A 17,029-nucleotide genomic window follows, 5' to 3' on the forward strand; every position below is an offset into this window, starting at 1 on the left:
GGGCGGGCAGCTCTTGCTGCCGGCGGGGAGGCGCAGAGCAGCGCGGCCGCGGGGCTGTGGAGCGTGGCGTCTGTGCCGGGGCTGGCCTGCGGGGCCGCGCCCGCCCGGACCGAAACTGAAGCCGAAGCCCGGGCCCGGCGGCCGGACCAGGCGAGGTACTGCTGGAGGCCGCCTTCTTATTAACTGTGGTTGGGGCCGAGCGCACACTGGAGCGCGCTGTCGGTCTTCTCCTGCTCCGCGCTCCTGGGGCGGTGGCGGCCCCGGCGGGGGGCAGCTCGGGCGGGCGGCGCGGGGTGGTCATGCCGCCGGTCACCGCTCCGAGGTGGGAGGCCCAGGACGCGGCGGTCGGGTGCTCACTCTGCCTTCGGGTCGGTGTTCTGAGGTAGCAGGGGAGAGGAGCGGTGCGGTTCTCAGAGGTCTCCTCTCAGCCGGGAGCCCGGCGGCGGAGGGCGGCGGCTGCCCGGTGTAGCGCTGAGGGCCGGCCGGGCCGCTGCGCTCCGGCAGAGCCTGGGGCCGGTTCCTGGTGAGCTCCCGCAGCCGGGGCTCAGGGCCGCAGGGTGGGGGGAGCCGCTGCGGTCCAGGCGTCGGGTATTTGTGTGGGCTCTTTCACCGTGCCAGGGTTAAGCAGTTTCTGTAGCTCCTGTCAGGCCTTAGTTAGAAAGTGCCCAACGTGCCTTGCCGCTTGCGGGCGCTGATTCGCGGTGTGTCCAACGGAGTGAGAGCGCTGTGTTGCTTACGGGCCCCAGTGGCGTGGTGTGTGTGCTCTGCTGGCCTCTGTCCTCTCAATATGAAAACGGCTGGGATGCAGAAACTTTAGCAGGTTTAGTCGTAAAGGTTTTTTTAAGAACCGATCTGCTCATTTTGAGAGGCTTTCCTCGTGTTTGTGAGGAGAGGTTTATCCAAATGTGCCCTGTCCCCCTCCAGAAATGCAGATGTCATTTGTATGTTGTCACATCAAATAACATTAATGATATCCCAAACTACACGAAGGAATTTTGTAGAACAAGGTTAATATTAAAATATTAGTAAAATTACTAATTTTAAAAGAATGGGAAAAAATGCTTTACTCCTTTAAAAGACACCATTCTGAAGTTAAATTCCTTCTTTAGTGATCAAACAGTGTGATGCAGGAAATACTGTGTCAGATAAACAATAATATGTGTATTATGCCCTTTAAAATAAAAAATGGGACAAAGCTTCGCCACTGAAGAATCCGTAATCTACGGACCTCTCCACAGATCTCAGTTTCTGCTTGTCCAGCCGTAGTAGTCTCAGCAAGAAGAGATAACATTAACACAACGGTGTATTAACTGGATGGCAAAGCAGCAAGTGGCAGTGGTTTGTTGTTCAGTTTAGGTAACACAAAGTGGGAACTATTGAATTTATCTTTTGGCTCTTCATTGACCAAAGCTGCCATCCTTTAATTATTGGAACTTCTAAATATCTTCCAGTTAGAAAGTCTACCCTTTCATCTAAACCTCCACCTTAACATAGTATACAGGACTTCCTCCTCAACTTCCAAATTCTTGTGAAAACCCACTTTGTCAGAGACGCCTGCGCTTTTCACCATACATGTACTTTGTGCAGTTACCTCTGGGAGTCACACTGCATGTCAAAGATAGGCATTATGGTTTATGTTCCTGTAGGTCTGTCATCTTGTGTAGGCACGTAGGGGAACAAAAAAATCAATTAAAAGCAGCAATAAAAAAAGATAGAAATTACTCCCTGACTTATTTAAATTCTGATACAAAATCAGTTCAGGAATTTTTGCTTTGCTACATACTGCTTATCTCATTTTAGTCTGCAATTGCAGCTAATGTTTTAAACCAGAAAGCATAAGACAAGATGTATTTTAATTTCGGAAAGAGCCACTTTGAAATAGCAAGTGTTTCTTTACCTGTACAATTGCAGCAAAGGTAAATTAAGCAGAAATTACTGTCATCTGTCTTCTGGGAATTAATTACTCCTTGGGCTTAACGGTTTTGCAAATTATGCCTGTAATTTCTTTAGAAGCCCGGACCAGAAGTTGTTACTGTTTTTCTTGACAGTAAATGAAATCTTTTCAATCATACTGTATTTTTTGTTGGGACAGGAGTGATAAACATCAAAGCATATAACTTTTGCCAGTGATCTCATAGACCTGCTTCTAGCCCTGATAGAGATTTCTTTCGTAGTGTTGGGGAAGTCACATCTTTTATACCTTACTTTCCTCAGATATATTTGGATTACTAGGTTTGCTGTCAGTTTAGGATTCTCTATATGTGTTTTGTACTTGTTTAAGATTGGTATTTTATTATCTGATACAAAGAATAACTTAGAGCTAACAGACAGGAAAGGTATTGCCGATTTAAAATTTCCTCCCTTTGTATTGGATTTATAGTCCACTACTCTTAAAAAAAAAAATAACAAAACTGCACAAATTTTCTTTTTTTTTTTTGAGCTGTGGGTTAACTCCATTTTCATCAACATGTGCACATCTTTTCCCCCTGGGGAAGGGGGGAACTTTTTGCTCTGTGATCTGTTGATTCTTATGTGATGATGCTTATGTGATACAGGATTCTCTGCCAAAGTTTAAGAGTTTCTTGGAACTGCAGTCATGCAGCAGTATTACTTAACAATGGACTGGAAAGCAAATGCTTCCTCTCTTGAGGATTCCAGGAAAAAGGAAGAAAAGAAGAAGGGTTTTTTGTGCTGGAGCAGTTTGCTTTTTTTTTTTTTTTTTTTCCCCTCTCCCCCTGCCCCAGCAGCAGCAAAGGCAGTTGTTTTGTTCTAAAAACATTTATACTGTGCTCAGTCGTGTTTTGTCTGTTCCTAAAACATTAAAAGCTCATCTCTTGAGAATTTATGATAAATTTGTCTTTCAAGTATGTCCTTTATTGCTAGATGAGCAGTAACTGCCTCAGAGAAGGTCACAAAAGAGTTTCCATTCTAATCTTCTATTTTTGCTAACAGTGTTGTTACCCATGAACCTCTAAGGTTGACATTTCCCATGTTTAATTTTCAGAAGCTTATTTTGAAGAGTGGTCAGTCATGCATTTGAGAATAGAAGAAATACAGTATCATTAAACATGACTTTTTCTGACAAGTGCAGAAACTTGGATTATGAGTTAATTGCCTTGGAGCCAACATACTGAAGTAAAGATTGATCATAAGTGAAGTGCTAGTAATTCTAAATATATTGAAAAAAAAAAAAAGATTCTATTGCTACATTTCACAGTAGTTTGATTTATGTAGATATATTTATCAGTAAAAGGTGTGGTTGTCTGTATTAAAAAGTGATTTTTTTTTTTCTGTCCCTTACACAACCGAGAGAGAATCTGGCTGTTGCCTACCTTGTGTTTATTCTATTTGAGTGTTTGACAGCAAATATTCAGCAGCTGTGCTTGAGAATCTTCCCGGTTTTGGAGAGGAGTTATCTGAGGGCCTGTGGCTTTGGTAGCATGCCTTTGAGGCTGCACATCCTTATGTGTATTCAGTGCCCACATACATTTCTTCAAAAGGTCATGATTTTTTTCCTGAGCTTGTTACATAATAAGTTTATAGGGTGGCAGAGTTGCTGATCTCTCATTAGTTCCTTTTGTCTTGTGAGCTGGTGAAGCTCAAATCGTTAGAAGTGTCAAAGGTTGTTCTACTGCTGTAGCTGTAGCAGAGGGTATCAAACCACCATTAACAGGTAAGTTTCAACGGTCTCTTCTGCTTCAGAATCTAACAGAACTTCTGCAGAAAGCCCAACATCACTGTTCTGCTCCAGGAGATCTGATTTCTCTCTTCTTTACTGAGTGGAACAGAGAATTGTGAGGTTTTGAAATAAAAAAATATCCTGCCACATGGGAACTTTGCAAATGTAAACAGAGCAACTGTAGCATGCAGGTAGTAAAAACACTGCATCCAGGCTCGGAGGTTTGAAAACACAAAGAGCAGGAGAGGAAGAGACAAAAGGGTTGTGTATTAAGAGAATGTGCTGCTGAATGAGTCTTATCCCCCTTTATACTGAATGCAAAGTCATGGTTATTCCATAGTAGTTAGTGTGACTTGCATTTAAAATTTTGGTAAATTTGTATGTAATCACATACATTTCTAGTGTTTCATTTTTCAGAAAAAAATGAAAGCTGGTAGCCATATCTAATCCAGAGTATGATCTGGATTATACTAAGTGGCTGAATTGCATTAGCAGAGAAATCTTGGGGAAAGAAGTTTTTTTGGAAGTCTTTATTTCATTTGTTTTCAGTTTACTTAAGTAGCTTATCTGTGCTTAAATAATTTTAATACGTAAAAGCTGCATAACTTTCCTTCCCTGAAGTTGTTCTGGTTGTATCATGATTAGGTATGTGTCTTACAACTTCTAATTATTTACTGTTTTAATGAATCTACACTCTGTTGAAGCAAGGTTCAGAAGTCTTTGCTAAAATCTTTTCCAAGAGGATGGTATTCTTATTATCTAGGGTACCGGTGATAGGACTTGGGGAAAACATTTTAGTCAATAGATCAGATGCTTCAATCTTATTTTTTTTCACTTGCCTGAGTAGAATTGTAGGGCTTTGGTGGTATATTGATTGTAAGCAATTTTGGTCTAGTGCTTACCCTTTTAATAGCTCGCATACTGGCAGCTTTGCTCTTCTAGTAGCTGAAAAGAGTAGGTCCGCTGCCAATGTCAGTCTGGCATCCTCTGTAATTAAACCTTTGCAGGAACATCTTGTAGCTTGTTTGTATTATCCTTATTTTTCCATGCTTAATGTTGTTCTGTGAGCTAACTTTAGGGGAACCAGGCACTGCAGGATCCTAACTTCTAGCAGAGGAAGAACTATACATACCCAAACCTTAACCGGGACAGTGGTGTAAGCTTATAATAATGTTCTTTTCAGAATTTCAGCACACCTTGTCCTACTGAACCTGGCTAGCATCGATAATGGCAAGACTGCCAAGTGCTGCACTGCATGTCCTGTGGATCCTTTTCTTCACCTATTCAACAAGTGAAGGTATGTTTCTCAATGTTTTAAATTATTATATTGGGGTTCATTTTCCCATGACTAGTAGGCAACACGAGTATCATTAATTAACATAAAATGTGTAGTAACTTCAAATGTCAGAAATCTGTATACTAGAATAAATTCTTATTTTTTTCTTTTAATTGACCTTTTCCAAATGGGCAAGAAAAAAAATAGGAATTTGCAGGAAGGAGAAACCGTAGTTTGGGAAGTCTTCTTGCTTCCCCATTATCTAAACTCTGTTGGACACCTTACTACAAAGAAGGTGCTCAGCAGTAACCCAGGGACATCTCTGCAGAAATCCTGTAAGACCAGAAAGCACTAGTCTCTCATTTGCTTGTTTTCATAACTGCCACTGTTTGCCATGTGGGACCTTGAGAGGGAGGAGGGATGCTGTAGGTATCGCCTCTAGGTCTGCTGTTAAAGGGCATCTGGCGATTTGTGTTCTCTGAAGTGTGCAGAGTTACTGAGTTGGGAAATGTAGTTGACTGAATTTGAACAAATTTTGCAGGTGCTTGCTGTCAGACATTACGTGCTCTGGCTTGTGTCTGTGCAGGGACAGGTGACTGACATAGTGTCCTGTGTGTTCTTCACTGCACCCTTCATTTGGTCTGGCAGGACATGTGGCTGCATTAAGTCTTCATGCTGCTTGATAGCTAATGGTCATTTTCTGAAGTTTGACTGGCAGGAGCTGAATATGAAACTTTTTTTCTTTGTATCTTTTGTGATACTTGATTATAAAGGCAAAATTAGATATATGAAATCATGTTTTCCAGCAGTGCATTTTTATTCTCTGGAAAATTAATCTTACATTTTGCTTTCTGTACTTTTTAAGTAGTTCCACAGTAGTCCACAGTGGTTTTGCTTTTTTTCTTAAAAAAGCAAACCAAAATACTTAAAATTCAAAATAGCCTGTCTCTAAAAAATGTTTATTAGCTACTTTCTTGTGTACTATGAAATAGTATAATTTGAACTAATGTGAAGGATGAAGGTTTGCGAGAGCGCATTGGCTGCATCATCTGATCTAGGTAATCCCACATTTTCTGTAAATGAACTTTATCAGGGCATAATTTTACAGATTTTCCCCCCTGTCATCTTGTCACCCCACCCTGGTTAACTACATGTTTTAAGTTTCTTCAGCATTGTATTGTAGTTGAGGATTAAAAAAGAAATCCAGTATTTCGGTTCCCTTTTTTAACTACATGGATTGAAAACAAACTGTACTGTATGTGGTTTCGAAATTCTCAAATATCTAAAGTTTAAAAAAATGTCTATCAGAGGTAGCAAAGGGAGACGGTCACAGGAAAAGAAGAGAGAAGATACTTTAGAGTTCTGGAAAGACATGAGGACTCTGAAAGGCAAGATAAAGCTGCTAGTCATAGCTTAACACAGCAGGAAGAGCTTCATTTAATTGAAGTATTCTTGAAATTGTAAGATCATTCACACATTGCAAAATAATGATGTTCACCTTTTAAAGGGCTTAAAATGTTAGTACTTCTTTAAAAAGTATATCTTGAAGTGGAAGAAAAGAAACTAGTCATAAAAATGCAAATGACAACCAAATACGAACAATAGCCACAGGATAGATAGATAACGGTTCTTTCAAAATAAATGAGCAGTGTGACTGTTAAAGTATTGCAGAAGTTTAATCTTTAACTTGCTGCTTTTCTGACGATTTTGGGTTTTTTTTGAAGAATTGGGGACCATCAGAACAAAAGGAGACTAAATGTGGAGCTGCCATCCAAAAAGGATATGAGTGATAGTTCTTATCTACAAGCTAACTATCTAGCCTTAGTAAATAATATAAAACATTTTCTAAATAATTGAACAATAATGAAGCTGTAAACTGCAGTCAGTTTTAGGTTTATAAGGAGTCAATATACCAGACAATTTAGATTACAATTTTTATAGAATTTTTAAATAGTTCCTTGACATTGCTGTAAATCCTCATTTGCATAAGTGAGCCCCACTAAGGTTATTGAGCTTACTCAAGTGATCCAAGGCTGCTTGGTAGTCAAGTTTTATGGGAGGTCTTTTAGAAGGCAAGTGAAAGTGATGTGTAGATTTTAATGAGGGTGAAAGACTGTATTCTGATAGTACTAAGCAATTGTTTCTTTGAGTCAGGTTTTTATTGAAGTACCAGAGGATCTGGTGATGGATCCCATTGTGTGTTACATATCATGTCCACTAAAAGGCATCTGACCATCCTGTTTTTACTACATTTGCAGATACTGTACTGTATCAGAGTATGCAGAAGTCATATCAGAATAAATAACACATGTGGTCTACAGAAAAGTAGAAATGTAGGAAGGATAAAATTGGGTATTTTTGACATCAAAAGTTTTTGCTTGGAAGGAATAATCTGAAATTTAAGTACCCATTGGAAAGAATAAGCCAATCAAGCAGTAGTGGCTGAAGGACAGGTATCTTGCAGCATGTGAATTGTTGGCAACTTAATCTGGAATTTGCAATGTAAATTACAAGAATGGAGAGCGATTGGTGTGCTGGGCCATGTAAACAAAATTCGCCCTTGTATAATTGCCACAGGAAAACTTCTAGCAGAATCCCTTAGGAAACTATCAGAAAAATACCTATTAATAGGATTCTAAAAAAACAGCTAAAGCTGGTTCTAAATTCAAAATTGTTACGGGGAGTTGAGAGGTGGAGCAGGAGAGAAGGATTTAGATCTGTACAACTTAGGCAAGAAAAGGGAGACAATAGTATTTACTGATAACAGAGAAGTCAAACATCAGAGAAGGCAGAGAATTGTCTGGGATGATGAAAGTATGCTTTCAATTTTTTTTCTTAAGTACTGCCAGTGAAGGAGATTGTAAATGTGAACCTGGGGAGCACAGTGGCCTTGGGCTTCTCTGTACCTACTCTGCTTAGAACAATGTGACTCGCTCTCCAGGTCTCCAAACACTGTCATAATAATGAAAAGTAGAAGACGGAACAGGAAATACTGAGTGAAATTAAGAAAAGGCATATATTAGAAGAAAGCCTGTGACAGGAAGATCTAGGTAGTGGGGAGCTGCTCCGGAGGGGCAGAGGGCATGTGTTTGGGAACCTTGGAACTCTTGTAGGTAAAACACCAGTACACACCTGTAGGCAGTGATCGTGGTCAGACTTAATTATCTGCATTTTGGCTTTTGAACCTTTTGTATTTAACACATAGGATTATGCTGTTTTATAATTAAATGTTGATGTGTTTTAGATAGAGCTATCAGAATGCGATTTTCTGTGCTTGGAAGCTGTGTTGGATGAGTTATCCCTTTCTGTTTCAATATTACTACTGCGGACCACCTTCTTTCTCTCCAGGACTGTAGGCATTCTCTCTGGAAAGGTGGAGACAGTTGGTGACACTCATCTCTTTCAGTTTACCCAGAACACAAAAAATAACAATGCTTTCACTTAATGTATAGGGAGTTGGTAGCTCTGTTTAGATGGAAAATTTAATGTTTCTGCTTAGTCTAATTTATTCTTTTTATTCTCTTGCTTCTCATTGTGTGCTGCTTCTCCCTAGTTATGTCTGCAGGACACGTACGGGAATTTGCATGCGTCACTGACTATGACAAAGAGCTGGTTTGTCACTGGAAGGTGCCTGCAGACATTAACTGTTCCAGAGAATTCCTGCTGTACTACAGGAAGGAATTTCTTTCTAAACAGTGAGTGTTTAATAAGATGTTACATTATCATTGTTGGAACTTCATGTATTCTGTAGCCATTACCAGCTTTGATTCCCTCCCTCTACTATGGGTGCCTGGAACAAGATGTAGTAATCAAGATTATTCTTCTTGCTAGGGGAAAATGGGTTGCTGCAGTTAACGGCATGCTCTGTTCTGTGGTTTACCCTTCTGCACACCTCTCTGCACTCTTCATACAGAGGAGTGATCAGGTCCCACTTGTAGGAGTGTGGTGTGGTTTAACCTCAGCCGGCAACCAAGCACCATGCAGCCACTTGCTCACTCCCCCCTACCCGGAGGGGTGGGGAGGAGAATCAGAAAGGAATGTAAAACTTGAGGGTTGAGATAAGAACAATGTAATAATTTAAACAGAATAAAGAGGTAAGAACAAAAAAAATAATAATATTATCAATTATAATGGAAAGGTGGGGAAAAAGGATAAAATCCAAAGGAAAAGGGAAAAACAAGTGATGCGCAGTACAACTGCTCACCACCGACTGACGCCCCGCCAGTCCCCAACAACAACCCCTGCCCCAGCTAACCCTCCAAGTGTCTATACCAGGCATGACGTCCCATGGTATGGAATACCTCTCTGGCTGGTTCAGGACAGCTGACCTGGCTGTTTCCCCTCCCAGTCTCTTGTGCCCCTCCAGCACGCTGGCTGGCAAGGCCCAAGAAACTGAATATAAACATTACCCAGCAACAATTAAAAACATCAGTGCGGTTATCAGCATTGTTCTCACATCAGAGCCAAAACAAAGCACTGTACTAGCTACTAAAAAGAAAGTTAACTCCATCCCAGCTGAAACCAGGACAGAGTGGTAGGGCTCCCATAAGTTTACCCAACCTTAGTTTCTTGTGAAATTTAACCTCCTTCGGGAGAAATCTTACCTGATTCACCAGTCTGTAGCCTGTGTGAAAGGTACTCTCCCTTAGAACCCAGGTGATTATCTCTGCATACAGTCTAACTCTGTTGAAGCACAGACTGTTGTCCCTAACCTGTAGCAGGGCCAGTCATTGTCTCCTACTAAGGAAGATGCCTCTGTGCTATCCTGTTCCTCTCCATATGATTTCTCCACACAGATGTCTAAATAACCAAATAACAGTATCTTTGTACACTGTAGTAAACCTGTTCCTATACTAGCAAGCTGACAGTCCACTCCAGAGGTTGAAGTGTGATGAAGGGTGTTAATTTTTCCTTTTGGGATCAATCCTTAGCCTTTCTGTCAAGTTTTTCATTTGTACAATACAGATATCCAAGGGGTGTTTGGGGAGGGTGGGGTTTTGGGGGAGCTCAGTTTTGGTTTGGGTTTTTTGGGGCTAAACATTTCTGGGAACTGAGCTTGTTTGTCTTGGATATGATTAGGTCTGCACATTGGGAAGCTTGATTTCACCTTATCAAGAAACAGCGTGCCACACTCTAAGCATCACATAATTTTCTGCCTGTTTTTCAGAATGAGTGTGTGTGTCCCTGAAAATGAAGACAACAGTTTAAGGTGCACTTGCACAATATGTTCGGATTATTTTGTATCAGGCCTCACATATATTTTAACTCTACAGTTCAATGGGACTGATATGTGGAATTACAGTGTTACGCCAGCCCTGGTTGGTAAGAAACTGCTTACTTTGTCACCAGGACATCAGTTTCCAGGCTTTGCAATCCTAGCTAATTCTTCATCCATGTCACTGGAACAGTTTTTCCTTGTCGAAAGTGAAAAGTGCCATGCTGGCTTAAATGCAAAATCAGTTTGGCTTAGAAATCTTGATTCTGGAGTAGATTCGTAAAGGAAAGAGTGTAAGTAATGGGGCAAGCAGAGGGTGATTCTTCTTTTAGCTGTACCCTCTCAGCTGCCAGCCAGCAGCAGTTTGTCGGCTTAGGCATCATTAGTGCGTTTTACTTGTGGCTGTGGAATTCAAGGATGAAAAGGAGCATGCCACTTTCAGTTCCTACAAAGACACTAGGCTGTAGCTACTGAGATTTCTTCCATTCCTGTCTCTGTCGTACTCTGATTTTTCATGCTAGTTGAATCATCCCTCATGAGCAGAGATTATTTTTTATCACTGGTTGTTATAATCCAACAGCAATTACTGTAAAAGAAGTTAATGACTGCTCTTCCACAGGGCAGAGTGTAGATATGGTTTATGTCTCTGGGCACCTAGTTTGTTTAGAACAGTGTACTTGTTCACACTTGTCACCTCAAAGACTCAGAAATCATTCACTTACCTGAGGCAGACATACATCTGCATGGGTGAGATGGTTCTTTTCAGAATACTTGATTGTTTCTGCTGCTCATCAGCAAGATAAGCAGGAGCCTGCATCAGTTTCTCAGTCAGGTGGCCAGGATGCACCCGGACAGCATGGCTGTGAAGCTGTCAGAAGCTCCTGCCTGCCCCACGGTACAGCGTGCTATTGTGAGGGCACAGGTCGTTCCTGTTTTTCCAGGCTAAAAGCTGCATCCAGTGCACCAAAAGGTTGAACTTGCCGTTTGTTCATCCAGCTTGAAGAATCTGTGCTTGTTATATGAATACCTTGCAGTTGCTCTGGTTTGGCCTCTATCTCCTTGTGCTACAGCATAGTGAAAAGAGCTAAATGCATTGACTGCAGTGAGATTCTGGTCACTGGTGAATGTTTGCCCCTCTGCTTCTCTCCACCAGTGCTTTCCCGTTGCCATGTTCTCCTTATTTGTATTTTTTAACATACAGTTAAGCCAAGGGCCCCCAAAAATCTTGCCATTGAGAAAGTTGAAAATGGTAATTTCAATCTGACCTGGGAGGAGAGCTACTCTCCTCCATCCATGCTCTCTGGACAGCCGGTCATCTATGAAGTGAAATACTGGAGGAAGCAGCACCCAACAGAGGTAAGAGACAGCCAGTCTCTTCATTTTCTCTGGAGCTTTCAAGTCTGAAAAGTCTTGAAACCATTTCATGGCTATTGGTGTAAGGGCCAGCAAGGGCATATCCCACAATATTCCTGATCACACACTTTCCGTAGGTCACGTTCCCCCAGGGAGGTTCAGGTGGGCTTTAAAGGACTGAAACTAATCTGACTGCCACCTCAGAGTGGTCTGATGCTCTCAGCAGGCAGGGCAGAGGTTGAAAATACAATGCTTCTCTTCCCTGAAATTAATTTGCTCCTTGGACCTCAGGAAGCCAGAGGCTGTTCATGGCTCTGTGGTGTACTTGAGGGGTTTCAGACATCCTCCTGAACAATCCACTTTAGCACTGGGCTGCTTCTGATAGGGCAAGAACATGCATGGTGGCATGTCACACATACCATGTGCTCATGACCACAGAACGCAGTATCACACGCAGCAGATCAGGTATACAGTCATTCATCTGCTCACTTGTGAAAGGTCGCTGAAACACGTAACACTTGTTATTTAATTGCTGTCACTAACACTTCAGCTCCTAAAGAAATCCAAGTGAACTTTCTTACTGTCTTTTCAGGTTTCTGTAAAAACCATTAAGTACCAGACAAAAAGCTTTGAAATTACTGCAAGCTCCTTGAGGAGAGGCTATGATTATGCTGCAAGTGTAAGGTGCAACTATACAGACTACCCAGCTTACTGGAGTGAATGGAGTGACAAAGTTGAATTTCACTATGGTAAGTATAGTAACAAATAGCAGCTTGATAAAAGGATGGTATAGTTTTATAAACCATATCATATATACCCCACCACTCTCCTCTCGGGGAGAGTTCCAGAATCATCATCTTCATCCTTTTGAATGTATCGTGGATACCTCTGTACAGGCTTCTGAAGAGACTAGATGTAAAAAGGCAACTCCTGGGGAAACTAAGGAAGAGAAGACCAAGAGAAGTAGGATTGCTTAGCCTTGTGAAAAAAAGGCTGAAAGGGGATGTGTGTGTTCTCTATAAATACTTCATGAAGTAGACACCAGGGAAGTAGGAGAGATACTTAAACTGAAGAACAACATTGACGTAAGAGCAAGTGGGTATAAATGAACCAAGAGATGCAGGCTGCAAATTAAGCAATACTTTAACCATCAGAGGGCTGAGGGTTTATAAAAATGTCTGAAGAGCAAAAGAGAGGACAAGAAGCATAGCTGTACTACAGTGGAGGTTTTAGGGACCATGTGACAGGTTTGTCCCAGAGAGCTGGCACGTGGCCTCACAGTATGTGTTGGCTCTCCCAGCTCCTAACACTCACAGTAACTGACCACAATACCTGTACTGATCTTTCAGACATGCCACACACCATCAGCACTGGTAGCTGTGTATGTTCTGTTGCTTACCTACCAGAAGCTTTATTTTCCCTTCTTTTGCACCTTAAAAAGTACTCCTTCAGAGAACAGCAATGAATTTAGTATTGCCAGTACTTGTATGTATATGCACATACACATGTAAATCTGTATGTTTAACAGATTACCAAGTAACAGCTGAAGATGTTCTGCAGATGGCTGTTCCAGTTTCCTGCATACTGATCATGGCAGTATCTGTAACTTGTTACTTCTGTTTTACCAAGTATGTATTGTACCGTTCACAGGTTTAATAGATGAGCAGTTTGCACAGACATCATTATTGCTATTGATTAGCTGAATGTTTAGTAGTACAGGAATCAAATGTTTTATTTTTCCTAGGCACCTTTATCTTGTTCTCTGAGCAAACATTTTATAAACAAGAATCAGTTGCACTCTGTCATGTTCTGTATAGGTAACTGAATATTCTCTATTAGTTGTACTAGAATGGGCTTGTTAACAGCGTCCAAAACAGGCTGCAGTTATGGGGTCTGTCAGTTTTCAACCCCAGTGTTTGCTGGAATTTTAAATTTTTTTTAGTGGTAATGTGAAAGTGAGGTCCTGTCTGTTCTGCACATCATTTCAAACATGATTAGAAGAATATGTGACTGTGGGTGTGCAGAGCAGTCATGCACCAAACATATAAACATATTTGCACTCGTTTAATGAAAAGCAGCACTTGGAGATGCACAGCGTTTCCTGTAAGAGGGAAAGAACGGAAGAGGGAAGTATACACTAATGAAGCCAAAATGCAGTCAAAGCAAACTATTTTAATTCTTCCTTTGCAGAGTGAAGAAAGAATGGTGGGATCAAATCCCAAATCCAGCTAAGAGCCATTTGGTTGTAAAAAATGTCAAGGTAATTGACAGACTTTGCAAAGAATACCTTTTCCTGATCACCAGAAGTAGAATATGTAACAAGTGCTATTGTCTGGCTAGTGCAGGGATACTAAATGCAATTCACATGTGTCCTGAATCTCATTTATATCTTCATTAGTTTTCAGTTTTGTGCTACATTGATGAAATTAAGTTCCCTTTCCATGACTTAAAGCAGAGTCATATGGAATACCAAATGTAAGTAAGATAAAGGAAAAAAAACAACACCTCTGCTTTACATTATAAAATAGTTTCCCATTACATAAACATTAACTGTCCTTTCCTTTTCGCTTCCGAAATCAGAAGCTGCAAGAAATGTCTGGTTCAAAGTTTGCCAAGCCAAAGCTTCAAGGGAAAAGATAACATCAGGAATGTTGAGAAATCTTGCAGTTGCCACAGCAAGTCTGGAGAGTGGTTTCCAAAAGGCAGCAGTGGAGTTTTAACCCCTGAGACAATTTTGATTGAAGAGTCTATAGAAATCTGTGAATGTTTAACAGACATTGAGGCTGAGAGCCAGGAAGAGACTAGTGACCCAATCACCATGTTTGAGCCTGATGAGAACAGTGTCAGTGCTCTCAGAGAACACACTGAACACAATGATGCACTAGCTGACATGTTTCTTGAGCTCCTGGTAGATGAAAACGTGCAAGACAATAAAGACCCAGGCATCATCACAGGTAAGAATAAAACCTTTGAGAATCTCGAGTCAGAAAATCCATCACAGCAAAATCCAAAAGAAAGTGCAGCCCAGAGTTGGCAGCCATGTGATATTTCTCATACACTCTCCATTTTTACCAAAGCCTCGCAAGATGACTACAATTGCAGTACAGCTAGCAAGAAGTCAGAACAATCAGAACAATCCTTTGAATCTGGCTATCGGAGCTCCAGCACAAACTCTGCTTCTCTGGATGCAAGAGATGTTCAGCACATGGTTCATCAAAGCCTTTCTCCGTGCAGTTCTGACAATCAGCATGACTTGTGTGTCCTGATCCAGCAAGCTCCAAATAAACCATCCTCTCTGACCAGAAAAGACAGAATAAGCAACCCTGCACATGAGAGTTTTGATATCTTTGTGTCTCCATCCATGGGTTTGTGTAGCTCTGCATATAAGAGCTTTGACACCCTTATCTCTCCCTCTGTGGAGCCCTATGGTTCTGCATATAAGAGCTTTGACACCCTTATCTCTCCCTCCGTGGAGCCCTATGGTTCTGCCTACAAGAGCTTTCACACCCTTATCTCTCCGTCTGTGGAGCCCAGTGGCTCTGCCTACAAGAGCTGTGACACCCTTATGTCTTCATCTGTGGAGCCCAGTGGTTCTGCCTACAAAAGCTTTGATATTCTTGTGTCTGCATTCAAGGAACCAAGTAGCTCTGTATATAAAAGCTTTGATACCCTTCTGTCTCCATCTATGGCTAACAGTAGCCTGACTGTGTGTTTTGAAAATATGTGCTCCTCACCACCTTTGACACAGTTTTCAGAGACACTAGAACTTAGCTGTGGAGATGAAATTTATGGACCCCCTAGCAATCAGACATGTTATACCAACTACAGATCTCCCTGCACTGAGCTTGAGTTTCAAAACACCTGTTCAGAACATGCTGATTTTCCATCTTCCCCCACACATGTAAATGAGAGTGCTTCAGTTTTCCTACCAGAAAAAGAAATACATAAGCAAGTAACATATCAAAATCTTCAAAAGAAAGCAAATGGAATTTTTTGCCCCATTGGATTTCAACCACCTGGTTATCAACCTTTTGATAATGCACTTAAATGTAATGGTACATACAGTGACAATGACAGTGAGGTTATCTCTAGGTCACTGTATGAACCCTTCATTCATCTTTTGTACAACAACCTGAGAGAAACCCCTGCAGGTACCATAATCTGTGAACCTGACCAGAGGACAGATGACCAAGTATGTTTGATTGTACAGGCTTTTGACTGCAGCGTTGTCCCAGGTTTAGCCTCTAATGAAAATGTCATGCGGACCAGTGATGGCAGCCTATGGATCACCAACTCTACTGAGCTGTCTAGTAATAGCAAAGATGAAAATACCAGCAGAGGCGAACAGCTGTTGCATTTGTTGGAACAGAACTGTCAGTATTTTAACAACAGAGAAAGAACTATGAAGTGGACTAAAGCTAGCAGCTTTAACTGTGCTGGTAAAGGGATGCAAGAGAGCAACAGTAACAGACTAAATACTGACTTTAACTGCCATACGCATGACCACCTAAGAAATGCCGGGGAAAATAAAGAGATGATAAAGCATGCAGTAGGCAGGAGGTATGGCTCAGCAGCTAGCTTGCCAGAAGAATCACTGGACAGCGCTGGGCTGAACTTAAAAAGCACAGAGCCCCTGGGCTCAGATAAGGTGTCGCCTCCTCTTTTTGTGGGTGACTTCTGTCCTGATTCTTGCACCATTTGCAGTGAGGGTTGCAGATTGGCACCTGTAGTTAAAAAAAGCCCAGTAGAATTATTGAGGGAATACAACAGGAAGAATGAAAAAAAAATGAAACTTGTACAGGCTCTTGCTCAGGAAGACAACTGCTACATGAAGGTAGCCTAGTCACTGTTGCCAAGCCTGAACCAAAGTCTTTGGAAATGAACTGTATGGCAAATTGAAATGTTGCTTTTTCTTCTGATCTTGCCTGAAACGAGGGCTACTACAATTCAGATGTGAGTTCAGTGGGTTGTAACATTCACACCTGCTGCAGGGCTGGCACCCGGTATGTGAGGCAGGCCCCTGCAGGACAGCAGAGGTTAGCACCTAATAATTTCAGCTACAACTCTTGTCGGGGCAGCAAAGCCAGAGCTTAAGGCTCTCTGGCCGTGATTGTTCTCTAAAAGTGAGCAGCAGCTGCACAAAGCAGGAGTTCTTAATGCAGCTCCTGTGGTTATTGCCCTGACTCTGTGTGTTGCTTGGGAAGCACACAGAGGTGATGTGGAAGGTGCTGACACCCCTGGAAGTGGGGCCTAAGTGCAGGTCAGAAGGGAATTTACTTGTACTGGCAGCCTCACGCAGCTTCCATAATTTATTTATTGGGTGGGGAATGGAGGAGGAAGGTCCCGTGTGCCTAGCCCCAGCATGGGTGTATGTTTGTATACTTGCTTAATCAAGACCTGAAATAAAGATCACTGTCACTAGGCTTAAGCAATGCTGTTACTGATTATTAGTTTCTTATTACGTAGAAGCAAGCAGAGTTACTCCATACTTCTACAACTGTAAATG

At 41.6% G+C, this 17,029-nt stretch overlaps 1 protein-coding gene across 4 annotated transcripts; it reads left to right on the top strand.

Annotated features, from left to right (window-relative positions):
- Positions 1-7: 7 nt before the first annotated feature.
- On the top strand, positions 8-16,951 carry IL4R (interleukin 4 receptor). Of its 4 annotated transcripts, XM_055803444.1 has the most exons (11): positions 8-155; positions 4,863-4,976; positions 8,509-8,650; positions 10,123-10,277; positions 11,372-11,526; positions 12,116-12,272; positions 13,052-13,151; positions 13,714-13,783; positions 13,922-13,998; positions 14,104-14,477; positions 14,601-16,951. In XM_055803444.1, the coding sequence occupies exons 2-11, from the start codon at positions 4,907-4,909 to the stop codon at positions 16,364-16,366; spliced, it is 3,066 nt and encodes a 1,021-aa protein (XP_055659419.1). In that variant the 5' UTR covers positions 8-155; positions 4,863-4,906; the 3' UTR covers positions 16,367-16,951. The 4 variants fall into 4 exon arrangements, with proteins under 4 accessions (XP_055659419.1, XP_055659417.1, XP_055659418.1 ...); XM_055803442.1 differs by having other exon boundaries at positions 14,104-16,951; XM_055803443.1 differs by having other exon boundaries at positions 9-155; positions 14,107-16,951.
- The last annotated feature ends 78 nt before the right edge of the window (positions 16,952-17,029 follow it).

This window comes from Falco peregrinus, chromosome 5 (genome assembly GCF_023634155.1).
Source record: "Falco peregrinus isolate bFalPer1 chromosome 5, bFalPer1.pri, whole genome shotgun sequence".
In the NCBI taxonomy this organism is placed as follows: Eukaryota; Metazoa; Chordata; class Aves; order Falconiformes; family Falconidae; genus Falco; species Falco peregrinus.